Source organism: Neomonachus schauinslandi, chromosome 3 (genome assembly GCF_002201575.2).
Source record: "Neomonachus schauinslandi chromosome 3, ASM220157v2, whole genome shotgun sequence".
In the NCBI taxonomy this organism is placed as follows: domain Eukaryota; kingdom Metazoa; phylum Chordata; class Mammalia; order Carnivora; family Phocidae; genus Neomonachus; species Neomonachus schauinslandi.
The window spans coordinates 108383002-108398226 of record NC_058405.1 but is presented as its reverse complement, the minus strand read 5'-3'; the positions used below and the strand labels follow the sequence as shown (position 1 = coordinate 108398226).

The following is a 15225-nucleotide window of genomic DNA, read 5'->3' as shown; positions in this document are numbered from 1 at the left end:
GCATCTAATGAGCATCTGAATGTTAGGAAATTTCTCATTTTTCTAAAGAGAAAACTGAGAAAAAATTTAGCAAAATTCACTATGTAACTTTGAGGGACATAAATGAAATAAAGTATCTACTTATAATATATGATCTACTAATTTAGACATAAGTAGTACTTTAAAGCGCATATCACGTAAAATCATTTTAGAAGTATTGCTCTTTTCCCACCCTTACATTTCATGAAGCAGTTGTAGCCCAACTCCCCCTTCCGTGCATTCTTGACATCAGTATGGAGGGTGCCATCTTTTCAGGAAGCTGGCGTGTTTCCAACACCTGTCATCTGGAACCCCATCTAAGCTGCTTGGGGTGCAAGACTTGGGAAACTGTCATCACTGGAAATCTTTTCCTTAGCTAGAAAAACCCACTTACTACTCACAATCTCCAATAACCACCTATTCTATTACTTTTTTTAGTGATCTTTAAAATACTTGCTTTCAACAACGTCCAACACTTTGAACTGTTAGGTCATGTCTCTCAAAATAATTACTAAGACAATATTAAATTCCTTTGCTTCTGTTTTTACCAGTCCCAGAGTGAATGACTGCTGCCACCATCCAAAACTGTTAACCACTACGCATTGTTTCAGGTTAATGCAACTTCCCTAAACAGTGCTTTGTTCAAAATAAAGTAATTGAGAGAGTGCCCAGTATTATGAGAGACGTTAGAAGGCCTTTAGTATAAAATGCCTCTTTTCCTGAGGGATAATTTTGGGGAAGAAAAATCTCACTTTACATTCGTCCATATATTACAGTTTAAATAAGAGAGGGATTCATACAAATCTCTTTTGTGTTCTTATGCAAAGTGACTGTTGAATATGAAAGCTTTTGTCCACCTATAAAAATATCTATAGAAATGGGTGAACTGCTTCATTTTTCATTTAAGTAAATTGAATAAAAACATGAAACAAATAATACATTATATGTTAAAAAAAAAAAAAAAGAAGATAGCAGGAAGGGAAAAATTAAGGGGGGGAAATCGAAGGGGGAGACAAACCATGAGAGACTATGGACTCTGAGAAACAAACTGAGGGTTCTGGGGGGGGATGGGTTAGCCTGGTGATGGGTATTAAAGAGGGCACGTTCTGCATGGAGCACTGGGTTTTATATGCAAACAATGAATCATGGAACACTACATCAAAAACTAATGATGTAATGTATGGTGGTTAACATAACATAATAAAAAAATTTTAAAAATCGAAAGGATACAGTAGGATTGTAATGCATTTATCTTGAATGGAAACACTGAAAGTGCAGGTTCATAAAGCCTGCTGCCTTGAAAACAGTCATTGGAATCTTTTCAGAACTACAGCTTCTACCCGCTTAAACCTCCTCCCAACCCCAAACTGCATCTATTTTAAGCTTAATACAAAACAAACAAACAAAACAGCAGGAAATATTTAGAATAAATATTCTCTTGAGGATCTATAGCCAAAATTTTTGGAACTCAATATGAAAAATTTAGAGAATAGAGTGGCTAGATTTCCCTGTAGTTTTACTCTCTCTTTAAGATATATTATGTTATATTGTTTCCACTAAGTACTTCCCAGAGAATCAGACTAAAAGAACATATTACAGATTAGGTGGCAGCTATTTGATTGATATGGTTGAAGACAGCATAAGGTGTATTCTTTACTTTCAAACTGTTTTGAGTCTTTCTTCTTGCCCACAGCATATACAGTATATATGAGAACTATCCAAAAACTTCCCAATGGTACATGCATATAATATGCATCATTTTAAAAAGCGATCAAAATTTCACCATTGCGTTCTTTATTATTTGAAGTAAATCAAATCAAGAGATACAGAGCTTAAAATAAGTTGTTACAGATTCTATAAGATCTTATAATTCCATAAGATTATAAATGCTGTTTTAAAATGTTAATCAGAAGATGCATTTGTTTTAATTCTTGATACTGAAAATATTGACTGAATTGTGAATTAACACATTTAGGGCTGCAGATGTCATTTTTCATGAGATTTCCTGAATGATGTAATTTTCATATTTCATATAGCAGTTTGATCAATTTTTACAGATTTATTTTACATAATTAGTTGGTAAATGAGAAATTCAATTGCTGATATATAACTATTTCTCTGTAATATAAAAAATAAGTTAAAATTCTGAATTATAAATAAAAAACAAATATTTTGAAGACATCTGGTCCACATCTGTCTGAAATAAGATAATTTAAAACAGTGCAGTTAAATGCAAAAAATACTGAAATATTCACACCTTACAATGTAAAAAATAACTCACTTCATTTTAATGTGATTTCTTGAACTGATGAATTTTTTTTTTATTTTAGTGTCCTTTAACCTTTCAGTCTGTCATAAAGAAGACTGACAAGCTAAACAAACAAAAATAATCCATGTTTTTCAAAGCCTCTACTAAATGAAAGAATTATCTTTATTACTATTCTTTTATGAGTTGACTAACCTCCACTCCTGAGTTAATACTCAGCGGACTTAGACTCAAGCCTACCCCCTTTTGATGTATTTATAATTCTCCATTCAATTATTTAAAATGAGAGATTAGTGAGAGAGTCTGTAATCTTGCTCCCTAAATTGTGCGTTCCTTATGGGCACAAAGGGGCTCAGTAAATGTGAGAGGAAGGTATTCAGACCCATGAAAATGAAAAACATCTTTGGTACATTCTCATGATCAGTAGAGAATCATCCTTTGAAGACTGGTCTTTTCTTTTGTTAAAAACCTGTGTTAAGTGGAAAATTAACCATTTTAGGAGAAAGGAAAATACACTAGACTTTCTATAGTCTAACCAAAAAAAATGTGAAAAACAAGATAGATTTTTCCTTTAATAAAAGGCTGCAGAGCCTTAAGATTTCAATAGAACTGGGTTTTGATCCATGAGAGAGAAGTTACATTCATGAAATCACTCAATGCTGATGCTACAATTTAAGGTTATAGGGGGAAATCTCCGCTTGGATGCCTGAGGCTCCCTTAACTAGCAACAGACCACAAAAGGAATTGATACTGCGAAAAGGGAAAACATCGTTTCTAACATACCCTAAGGTTTCACAAGTAATATTTTGTGTGTTTATTTCCAGGGAGCATGATAAAGATCCAGAGAGTTTTTTTAAAGTATTAATGCACCTTAAGGATTTAAGACTCAATTTCCATGTGTCTGTCCTTGGAGAAACCTTCACAGATGTCCCAGGTATCTCTTTTGAATTTTCTAATGTGTAATTTTATAGATGACATAAGCTCTACAACTTAAGTATTAATTTCCATGTTTCCCTTTGTTAGAATAATCAAGATGAGCCCTGTTAACCAAAAGATTATACGATGGCATTAAAGTGTGATTCAATTAAAAAAAAATACTTAAGTAAGCATTCTTTGATTTAAGTTGAGAACGTGAAGTCATCTCTTTTATCAAATATAGTTTATACAATGTAACTTGATGTAAATAAAATATATTGCTTTAGGCATCTTAACACTTAAGGAAAGTGGGAATTTGTAATTGGATATACAACCTCTCACCCCTGGGGTCACTGGTTTGAATCCTACTCGCATTGGTAATGGCTGAAATACATTACCATCTGTTAGGTGGACTGTGTAAAGCATTTTGGCATCAGACTTGTAATGTGGAGTAGCCCACAGTCTACATCTAGTTGTCATTGGCCCATGCCTTTTTTATTGAGTTGTGGAAACACAAAAATCTGAAGCTGATGGCAGCAGGTCTTCTCATTCTTAATGCCACACGGAGCCTCGTCAGAGCCATTTCCTTTGCCCTCATCCTCAGTGGGCATGTTTGGGTTATATCAGTTATAATATTATATTAGTACAATAGTGATTTGACATTTGTATACATTGCAGAAACAGTTACTACTATAAATCTAGTGACCATCTGTCACCTTCCAAAGTTCATACAATATCATTGACTGTATCCCCATGTTGTACATTACATCCCCATGACTTACTTATTTTGTAAATGCAGGTTTGTACCTCTTAATCCCCTTCATCCATATCACCCCCAACCCTCCTCCCCTCTGGCAACCACCAAACTGTTCTCTGTATCTATGAGTCTGGGGTGTTATGTTTTGTTTGTTTTGTTTTGTTAGATTCCACATGTTAAGTGGAATCATACAATATGTGTCTTTCTCTGTCTGACTTATTTCGCTTAGCGTAATGCCTTCAAAGTCTACCATGTTGTTGCAAATGTCAGTATTTCATTTTTTATGGCTGAGTAGTATTCCTGTGTGTGTGTGTGTCTCTGTGTGTGTGTGTGTGTGTGTGTATGCCAAGTCTTCTTTATCTTCTTTATCATCTGTCATTGGACATTTAGGTTATTTTCATATCTTGGTTATTGTACATAATGCTACAGTGAACATAGGGGCACATATATCTTTTTAAATTAGTATTTTTGTTTTCTTTGGATAAATACCCAGAAATGGAATTGCTGGATAATATATTGGTCCTATTTTTAAATTTTTGAGGAACTTCCATACTGTTTTCCATAGTAGCTGCACGAACTTACTTTCCCACCAACAGTACATGAGTATTTCCTTTGCTGCACATCCTCACCAACATTTGTTATTTCTTGTCTTTCTCATAATAGCCATCTTGACAGGTGTAAGGTGATATTTCATTGTGCTTTTGATTTGCATTACCCTGGTGCTTGGTGATGTTGAGCATCTTTTTCATGTGCCTATTAGTCATCTGTATGTCTTCTTTGGAAAAATATCCATTCAAATCCCCTGCCATTTTTTAATTAGATTGTATGGGTTGGTTGGTTTGTTTGTTTTTTGGCATTAAGCTGTACATGTTCTTTATATATCTTCAGTATTAACCCCTTATTGGATATATGACTTACAGATATCTTCTCACATTCTCTGGTTGCCTTTCCATTTTGTTGATGGTCTCCTTAGCTGTTCAGAAGAAGCTTTTTAGTTTGATGTAGTCCCACTTGCTTATTTTTGCTTTTGTTTCCCTTGCCTCTTGAGTCAGAGCCAAAAAAAAAATTGGTAAGGCTGACATGAAGGAGCTTACTGCCCATGTTTTCATCTAGGAGTTTTATAACTTCAAGTCTCCCATTTGAGTCTTTAATGCATATTGAGTTAATTATTATGTATGGTGTTATAAGATAGTGCTCCAGTTTTATTCTTGTGCAGGTAGCTGGCCAGTTTTCCCAGCACCATTTGTTGAAGAGTCTATTCTTTCTCCATTGTACATTCTTGCCTCCTTTGTTGTAAATTAATTGACAATATGTGTGTGGGTTTATTTCTGGACTTTGTATTCTGTTATATTGATCTATGTGTCTGTTTTAATGCTGATACTACACTCTTGATTTCTATAGCTTTGTAATATAGTTTGAAATCAGGGAGTACGGTACCTCTAAGCTGTGTTCTTCTTTCTCAAGATTATTTTGGGTATCGTGTTCTTTTGTGTTTCCATACACATTTTAGAATTACCTGCTCTAGTTCTGTGAAAAATGTCATTGGAATTTTGATAGGAATTGAATTGAATCTGTAGATTGCTTTGGGTAAAATGGACATTTTACCAATGTTAATTCTTCCAATCCATGAGCATACAATATCTTTACATTTATTTGTGTCTCCTTCAGTTTCTTCACGAATGTTTTATAGTTTTCAGTTTATAGGTCTTTCATCCTCTTGGTTAAATTTATTCCTAGGTATTTCATTCTTTTTGGTGTGATTATAAATGGAATTGTTCTCTTGAATTTTATTTCCAATAGTTTGTTATTAGTGTATAAAAATGAAACAGATTTGTATACATCAATTTTGTATCCTGCATATTTACTGAATTCACTTATTAGTTCTAACAGTTTCTGGTGGAGTCTTTAGAGTTTTCTACATATAGTATCATGTCATTTGCAAATAGGGACAATTTTACTTCTTCTTGTCCAATTTGTATGACTTTTATTTCTTTTTCTTGCCTAATTGCTACGGCTAGGACTTCTAGTACTATGTTGAATAAAAATGGCTAGAGTGGGCATCCTTGTCTTGATTCTGATCTTAGGCAAATTCTTAAAAAAAAAAATCTTATTTTTAAGCAATTTTCACACCCAATGTGGGTCTCAAACTCACAACCCTGAGATCAAGAGTCACATGTTCTATTGACTGAGCCAGCCAGGTGCCCTTGATGCTGATCTTAAAGGAAAAGCTTTCCACTTTTTAGATTTTCACTGTTGAGTATAATGTTAGATGTGGGTTTGTCATATATGGTTTGTCATATATGGCTTGTTATGTTGAGGTACATTTCCTCTATACCCACTTTGTTAAGAGTTTTCATAAATGAGTAATAAATCTTGTCAGATGCTTTTTCTACATTTATGAAGGTGATCATATGATTTTTATTTTTCATTCTGTTAATGTGGTGTATTACATTGAGTGGTATTCAGATGTTGAACTTACCTTGCCTCTCTGGAGTAAATCCCACTTGATCATGGTGTATGATTCTTTGAATGTCTTGTTAATTCAGTTTGCTAATATTTTGTTGAGGATTTTTGCATCTATGTTCATCAGTAATATTGGCCTATAATTTGTGTGTGTGTGTGTGTGTGTGTGTGTGTGTGGTGTCCTTCTCTGCTTTTGGTATCAGAGTAATGCTAATCTCACAGAATGAGTTTGAAAGCTTTGGTAGGAAGTGTGGTAGGCTAGAACCAAAGTATGGAGGTTCTTGTTAACCAAAGTAGATTAGGTAAAAGTAAGAAATAAGGAACCTAGATCGTGAACAGGAAAGAAATGTGATGAAACTTGTATTTTAGGAAGCTTTATCTTTCAGTGGTATGTAGGCAGATTCACAGTAAGACACTACAGTGGTAATCCAAGTGTGATTCTTGAAGTGGTGGCTGAGAGATTAGTGAGAGGGATGTATGACAGAGATATTCTCAAGGAAAGCACAGAAGGGAATTTGCAAGATGGATAGCTGTAGAAAGAAGGAAGAAAAATTCTACTCATTTGCAAAGCTGGTGAGTTTTGTTTGTGGCAGCATTGAGGTATTTGTGGATGAACTGAGAAGTGTGACTGGAGGAAGTCCCTAAGCAGAAGGCTTCTCAGCCAGTTTTACTATTGGGTAGTTTTCAGCCACCACTACAGAAAAGACTAGGATTTTACACAGGGCCATGTTCTTGAGATAACAGTCTCCCTTCCCACTCATTAACACTGAGCTATTTAGAGCAGTATGGAGGGTTAAAAGTAGGGTGTGGAGCCTCAGGGGCCCAGGTACTAAGTGCTCAGTCATTATAGGTCTAATCTTATTACTCAACTTTGGCTTGACTGCAGCGTATACTTACTGAGCACTGTAGGAGGGGAATTCCACAGTGAACAAGACTCAGCCTCCACCTTCAGGGAGCTCTGCCTTGGGCAGATACTTACATACAATTAACAGGTACCCAAGATGCTGTGAAATAATTAGGGAATGCTGTGGAAGCCCACAGGAAGGGGTATCATGTTATCTATGATATTTCCAGTCTCAACTGGGGCTCTTTGTGCCTTAGCCTCTCATCCATCTCTGTCATTCCAAATGTGAGTCAGCTTTCTTTATGGCTACAGCAATTCACCTTGTACGTAAGAGGATTCCAAGTTGTCGTATGAACAAATGAGCCTGGTAGCTTTCCGGGTTGTGTTCCTAGAAGGCCACCTTGCCAATCTTGACTCTAAAGTTTTCCTAACAGGCCATTTTATGTATTTTCAGCCATTCTTATCATTGTTTTGGTTTAACAAACACTTACATAGTACTCACTGTATTCCAGGCATGGTTCTAAGCAATGTACAAATATTAATTCTAATTTCTCATAACAGTCTTGTTCAGTATTACTGTCTCCATTTTTCTCAGGTGGTGAAAACTGAGACAAAGAGAAATTAAGTAAGGTCACATAGCTAGGTAGTACTTTTTACTGCTATGCTAATGGCTTTCTGTGTTCTTGTTTTCCAAACCGTTTCTCTAAGTTTAAACATTATTTTTTTTCCCCAGCTCACCATCCAACTTCACAAAAGGGTTACCTAGCAAGCATACATTTCTTCGCCTGTTGTCTCTTCTGGATGCTGCATTAGCATATCTAAAACCCATACCATAAGCCAATTTATATACTCTGTAATATCAGCCAGAGTACTTACTCTCAATGCTATTAACACTTGTAAAGAAGTAGTTTTCTTATAAATAATTGCAGTAATTATTATTATGCTATTAATTGCTACTGTTTATTGACAATTTACTTCTTACATGGTTCTTTGTCACATTATTTACTGTAATGCTCATGATAAGCCCAATGGAGTAGGTATTATTATCCCACTTGATAGGTAGAAAGACTGAGACTGAAGGCTTAAGTCATTTTGATTGCACTGCCTGTAAGTTAAACTTTTCTCTTTCACATACAAGCCTTGATGTATTGGAAAACCAAGAAAGGCTTAATATATGACTGCAGGACCACTCATTAGTCTTTTTTTTTTCTTTTTTAATCAAGATATGACTTATATATAACATTGTGTAAGTTTAAGGTGTCCAACATGTTAATTTGACACATTTATGTATTGTAATATGATTACCACTGAAGCTTTAGCTAACACCTCTCTCGTGTCACATAATTATCATTTCTTCTTTGTGATGAGCATATTTAAAATCTAGTCTCTTAGCAATTTTGAAGTATATAATATAATATTGTTGGCTATAATCACTGTGTTATGCATTAGACTTCCAGAATTTATTCTCTTTTAGTTGCAAGTTTGTGCATTAATTTCTTTGTCTCCAACTTCCTTCTCCTTCCCTCTCCACAGATCTCTTAGGGAAATCTAGCACATCTGTGTGATGATGTTAATGCCAGTGAGTTTTACTGCCCTTTTGATGAAACAACCTCCATTAAATTTCTTTTGAAAATGTTAAAACTGTAATAGAACAACTTTGTAGAGTCTCCATACTATTGATTATTTTCACGTATGTTTATTATCTTCAAATTATATTGTCATAAGATTTTTGTAAGCCTTTTTCTGGGAAGTGTGGTAGATTATGATTCTAGTTTATAGATACATTGTTTCTAGCTCTTTTGTGTCATCCTTTCATTTTACAAAAGAGTAGACAGATCTAGGACAAAGACTATTCCAGGTTCTCAGAACTGGGCACCGTGGGCGAGACCGGCAGGAGATAGTGGCAAGGTTAGAAGTCCAACCAGGGAGTCCGTCTCCTCACTCCTACATGCTTCTATACATATGCAGTGAGTGTTTTTTAAATATCTTCTTTGTGCCAAGCGCTATGCTAGACAATTAGGATGAAATGGTGAATAAAGCAGACATGTTCTGGGATGTCTGCAACTTGTCATCCCATATCAGAGCTTGATTTATCACTTACTAGAACATTCCTTAGAAACATCAGAACTGTCCTTTCTTGAGCACCTAGCATGTGCCAGGTAGTGTTCTAAGCACTTTGTGCATTGCCTCACTTACTCTTCGCTGTTGTGATTACCATTTTACTGCTGAGAAAAGTAAGGCACGGGGAGGGTGGGAGGGTAAGTCGCTTGCCTGAAATCACCCATCCAACCAATTATGAAACCACATTTCAAACTTTGTCAGTCTACCTCCAATATCGTTGTATATTCTACATGGAAGCCCACAAAATCATCCTTGTTTTAAAGATACCCCAAATAATAGTTGTCATATATTTAGTGTTCAATAAATATTATCTGAAGGAATGAAAGAATGAGTTTGGCATAGAGAACAATACAATTTACATACCATATCAGTACATATGTAGAAATCTACATGGAGACTCTTTTCAAGTACTAGAGAGTTAGTGACTGAAAATAGAGAACCCTAAGACTTAAGGAAGTTCTAAGTGGTTTTATATTATATTTTCTATTTTATATAGGAGACCTTGATTTAATATAAATCTATTTTCAGTTTTTTCCTCATCTTTCAGCTCTTATTATCAGTCAAAATAAGCTGATTTCTGCTAACCCAACAGACAATCTTAAAATCTCAATGGCTTGAAACATAAGATTTCATACTTATGCTATATATTTATTACAGGTAGGCAGTAGTGTTCTACTCATTATGGTCATTCAGAGACCAGGCTTGCAGAGAGACCCAAGCATCCACCATCTCAAACATTGCCAGTTACCATGCCAGATGGAAGAAAAAACTAGAAGATCCTCCCATTAACAATTCAGTGCTCTATCCTAAAAGTGACATAGGGTTCCACTCAATGCATTGGCCAGAACTTGTTGCAAGGCACTGCGCAACTATAAGGGGGGGGGGGATGGGCAGGAAATGCAATCCTGAGTTAGGCCCAGAATGGGGGAAGAACAGAAATATTTGGTGACTAGCACTATTGACCACCACAGCTCCTTAATATGCATCATGATCTGTGGCTGATCAGAGAGAAAACCAAGCCCATCCAAGATGCCTACCTTAATCTGAGTGAGTCTATCCCCATTGAGTAAAGAACTCTTAACAAATATTAGAGTACTCCCCACAGTCTTCTCGCTGGAGCAAGCTAGCTGGTGTCTAAAGACACATCTAGCAACTATGTATCATAAGGCAGAGTAATATGAAGTCAAATTAGCCCCTGTGGGAATGGAGTGAATTATTACTTACAGGTGACCTGGCATTCTGGAAAGGTTATAGTGACAGTCATGAGTAGTTTTGCCCTCCACCCCCAAGGGACGTATGAAAATGTCCAGAGAGCTCTTAATTGTTACAACTGCTGAGGGCAGGGTGCTACTCACAGGTAGTGGGTAGAGGTCAGGGATGCTGCTAACCATCCTACAATGCACAGGACAGCCCCCCACAACAAAGAATTATCCAACCCAAAATGTCAATAATGCCAACATTGAGAAACTCTGATTTATAGGAATTGAAGTCAGAAGATCGGGTTTGGACTGGTTCCTGTAGCTTTCTCCGTTAACCTCAGTCAGTCCATCGTACAATACAAAGGGGGAGATGGGAAAGAGAGATACAACAATAAAACCACCTGCCCCACCCACTTCAGTGAGTTAGAATGAGGATTTCAGCACAATTAATTTGGGGGAAAGTGTTTTCTTAACTACTGGGCAGATTTTGTTATATGATTCGTGGACTTCCTTTCAGAGTTTGTATATGGAGTGAGTCTTTAATGCATTTTGGATCCAAAGATGACATTAATGATGCTGAACCTTAAAAGTTTAGTTCCAACATTATTTTAATTACTTTTAATTCAGAAAATTGAAAGATCATTCTGCTACGCCAAGCGCCTGTCAGACTCCATGCTACAAATGGACCAAAAAACCCAGAAGCTCCTCAATGCAAATATTTTAGTTTTGACCAGTTCTCATGACAGGGTCACATTGTTAGCCCTTGATGGTTTAAAAAAAAAAAAAAGACAAATACTTAAGATATCAAGTCAGTGGAATGTGTTTGTATACTTAATAATTTCCCACAAATGATAATTCTAAACAATTTTTTTGTGTGTGTGTGTGAACAGCCAAAGCCTTATAGCAGGGCTCTTCTTTCCCAACTGCAGACGTGGTGAAAGAAGGAGTTTTAGCTTTAGGTATTGGGGAACCATGAAGGTTTCAAGAAAAGTAAAAACCTGAGCTACAGTTTTGGCAGATAGAAACCCTTCTGGTTCACCTTTAATTTGAGGTTAAGAACAGTATGTGGAAAACTTCTGGTTAGTATCTGGCATGACAATGGCTATTACTGTGATCTTGGCATATTCCTGCTCCTTAGTTCTGGAGTCAGTGTTGGATGATTATATAACATTTCCCTCCCCTCCCATCTCTCTTTTCACTCCCAGCTACGTCTCATTTTCAGAAAAGCAGCTACACTAAGGGGTTGGGGGAGGGATGTAATAGAAAGTTTCTAGGAACACAAATCGCTTATATCACATTAATATAAAGGTATAAAATTTTGCTACAGGGGGAGCGCAGCAGAAGGAAAGCTTATAAATATATGGATCAATGTTGAATTAAAAGATGATTACATATGAAATGAAAGAAATGTGCCAGTAAAACTGAATAAAAGCATTCTCTCTAGACCATACCGTTCCTCAAGCCTTTCCTTCTCCTTTTATTTTTTGTAATGTTATTACTACCTACCTCTTCCCCTAACATAGAAGTATTTACTGAGTTCCTATCGTGGTCAGGCATCATATTGTGGATGCCAAGAGTAGAAGATGTGGTTCCTGCCCTCTAGAATCTTATTGTCTGGGAAGCAAAAATGTTTTTATAATTGTTTCATTATACCATGCCCTTGTTTATATTGGAACATTTTCAAATTATTTTTAATATATTACTTGATAACCATTACGGCAATGTAGTAGACATTCAAACAAGAATTAGCATCCCAAATTTATAGCTGAGGAAAATGATTGATGTTGGCCCCATTTAAGGAGCATGGATCTGGGGTAGATTCTCAATGGACAGAGCCACCCTCACATGTTTCTTATAAATAAGCATATAGTTACTTTCCCAAGAATATGATTGGGGGAATCAGTTTCCCAAGAACATGATTTAAAACAGAAGTTTTCCTTCTCTTAGTTCTCTGCCGAAGAAAACAACAAAAAATAATGGGAAAGTAAGGCAGATTCTATAAATGTAGACATATATGCTCCTGACAGGAAATAATAAATGCTGTAATAAAAACGACAATATCTCTTAAGATAACTTAAGAATTTAACAAGATGCCAATAAAGATGCCAAAATATTACTTTATATCTTCACAGCATACTTCTAAAATTCATATAAAATTAATAAATAAATGCGCAGAATATCAAAGGATTCTCTAGCAAAGGAATAACGAAGGGAAACATGTCCTACCACATTCAGAACATGTATGGAGTGATAACTTTTAAAAGAGTACTTTACAGATTCAAAAGTAGAACAATGGACAAAATAGAGAATTCAGAAATAAACTCCATTTGTATATAAATTTAATATCCAACAAACTTAAGATAACAAAAACTAATACTTATTCCAGCTCTAAAATATAATATTATTAGTGAAAGCAAGAAAATAAGTAAAATAAATAGCTACAGTGCACCAAAAAAAAATTTCACGAAAGAAATCAAGTATAGATTTTAAATATACATTATAGATAAAGGTTTACAGAAGCATCAACATGTTGTAAGCACAGTAACTTACTGAACTCTTACTTTGTGCCCAGTGCAAGTCTGGGGCTCGTACTCGGATATTCCATTTGATAGTGCAACAGTTGTCTCAGTAGGTACAATTACTGTCCCCTATGTATGAGCAAAGACACGAAGGCATTAAGTTAAATAACTTACCCAGAGTCACACAGCTAATAACAATAGAGATAATGATATCCAAAGAAATCAACACTAAACCAAATTTGGGGGAAAAAATCTGATTTTACCAGTCACAACGTAAGTGTAAATACAGGGAATATGATAGAGCAGTTACATGGACCCAAGAATAAAAGTAAAGGCATATCCTAATGAAGACTAGCCAGTTTATGGAGAAACATCTGCATGTATAGTGATGGCAACGTAAAATATTTTTCCTATATAAGTTATTATACCCTTTGTTTGACTGGGTGATTTCACATCGAAGAATGTATCCCATGGGAGTCCATCCTATGCCTTGCTCCCAAACATCTCTCAAGAAATTGTTCTCAAAAGTTGTAACTATGAAAACATGACTGAATAAAAATGCTTTTTCATTTTCTTAAACAGGAGTCCTCAAAGTTTATGAGAAATGTGCAGTCGGGGAAGACTTTAAGGAAATAGATAAATTAATTAAATAACGAAAGGGAAAAGTCAGGACATTAATGAACCAATAGGACACTAGAAACAGACCCTAATTTTAAAAGCCTGTACATGTATATATGACAGAAGGTTGATAGATAGGAGGTCTTAGAATATGGCTTGTGCATCTTGCTTTGGTATTTTGTCCTTTTGAATTCCTGTAGTTGTATATGGTCATGATTTGGAGTGTAGTGTGGTCAAAATAATATGTGCCCCAATAAAAACAGTCCCTTGACTATGGTAGAAGGCCTGCCTGTTTTTACAAATTCATGTTTCCTGCAATGTCTTATCAGCCCAGGAGTCTCTTGACAGATTGCAACAGAATAGGGAGTGAATATCTGGATCCAACTAGTGAACTTTTCCAGCTATATCTTTCCTGGCCTAAATTGTTACATTTGTAAAATGGAAACCATCAGAGATATATGGTACAATGGAATGAATTCTATCCTGGAATTTAAAAGGCTCAGGGTCTGCTTACAGCTCTAACACTGATCAGCCATGCCACCTCTCTTAGCCTTTGCTTACTTATCCATAAAATAAAGTCACCCAAAAGAGGTTAGAACTAGAAGGGACCTTGGAGACTAGGGTATGTCAACTTTTAAAATGAAGTGCATGTCCCACCCCCAAGGGAATTTCACATAGTGACACTTTCTGGAAAAAATCTCATGTAGTGACACTCTCTTATTGTGAAAACAACAAGTATAATAATTCTGCTTTTTCAAAACGTATTTTAGTCTTTATCATCCTGATATCTATCTGCATTCCCAACCCCAACTCCCACCCTCAGGCAGTTGAGAACCCTCGATCAAGGCTGTCACAATGATTCCAGCCACCCTCATGGCTGGCTGCAGTTGCCCAATGTTCCATACTGTAAGCTTTTGCCACCTTAAACTTCCAAAGGCTTCGTGCATCTTGCCTTCCCCTTTTCCCTGCCCTTATCAAATTAAGTACAACTTCATTGATACGGATTTCTCAGTGTGGTTTCAACTACCTTCCTAGTCTTACTTCAGTCCTTACACATGAGTATCCCCTGAAGGTAGCTCACGTGTCACTACCCAGAGCCCCTCTCTCCTCCACCTGTCACAGTTCAACCATCTTCCATGACTCATCTCACCCACCTCCCTGACCTCTAAAATGGGTATGCTACCTCCCCTCTTCGAATGTCCATGGGATTTTATTTATGCTTAGCTAGGTATTGGTCACACTTCAGTAAGTTAGAAGGTGCTTGAGGATGGTGATTGTATCTTATACTGCTTCATAAGACCCAAAGATCCTAAGAAAGCAGTGTTTTCAAACTTCTGGCCATGATCTACACCAAGATATATGTTTACATTGTGACCTACTGTACACATGTGTGTAGGCATATTTATAATTGAAACAAAGCTTTCATAACATCACTCATATTCTTCTTGCCTTTGATGATGCACTCTGATATTTTCTTTCTTTTCTGTTCTGTTCATTTCTGGTCT

At 36.0% G+C, this 15225-nt stretch overlaps 1 protein-coding gene across 6 annotated transcripts in view; it reads left to right on the top strand.

Moving 5' to 3' along the window:
• GTDC1 (glycosyltransferase like domain containing 1) overlaps positions 1-15225 on the top strand; it is a 265867-nt gene that overhangs the window by 236403 nt on the left and 14239 nt on the right. For 4 of the 6 annotated variants that reach the window (XM_044913279.1, XM_044913278.1, XM_044913275.1 and 1 more), the window contains one exon: positions 3109-3218. The exons of the other annotated variants lie outside the window; for them this stretch is intronic. In XM_044913279.1, the coding sequence (XP_044769214.1) occupies positions 3109-3218 (110 nt within the window). The remainder of the gene's footprint in view (positions 1-3108; positions 3219-15225) is intronic. 6 annotated transcript variants of the gene reach the window in all.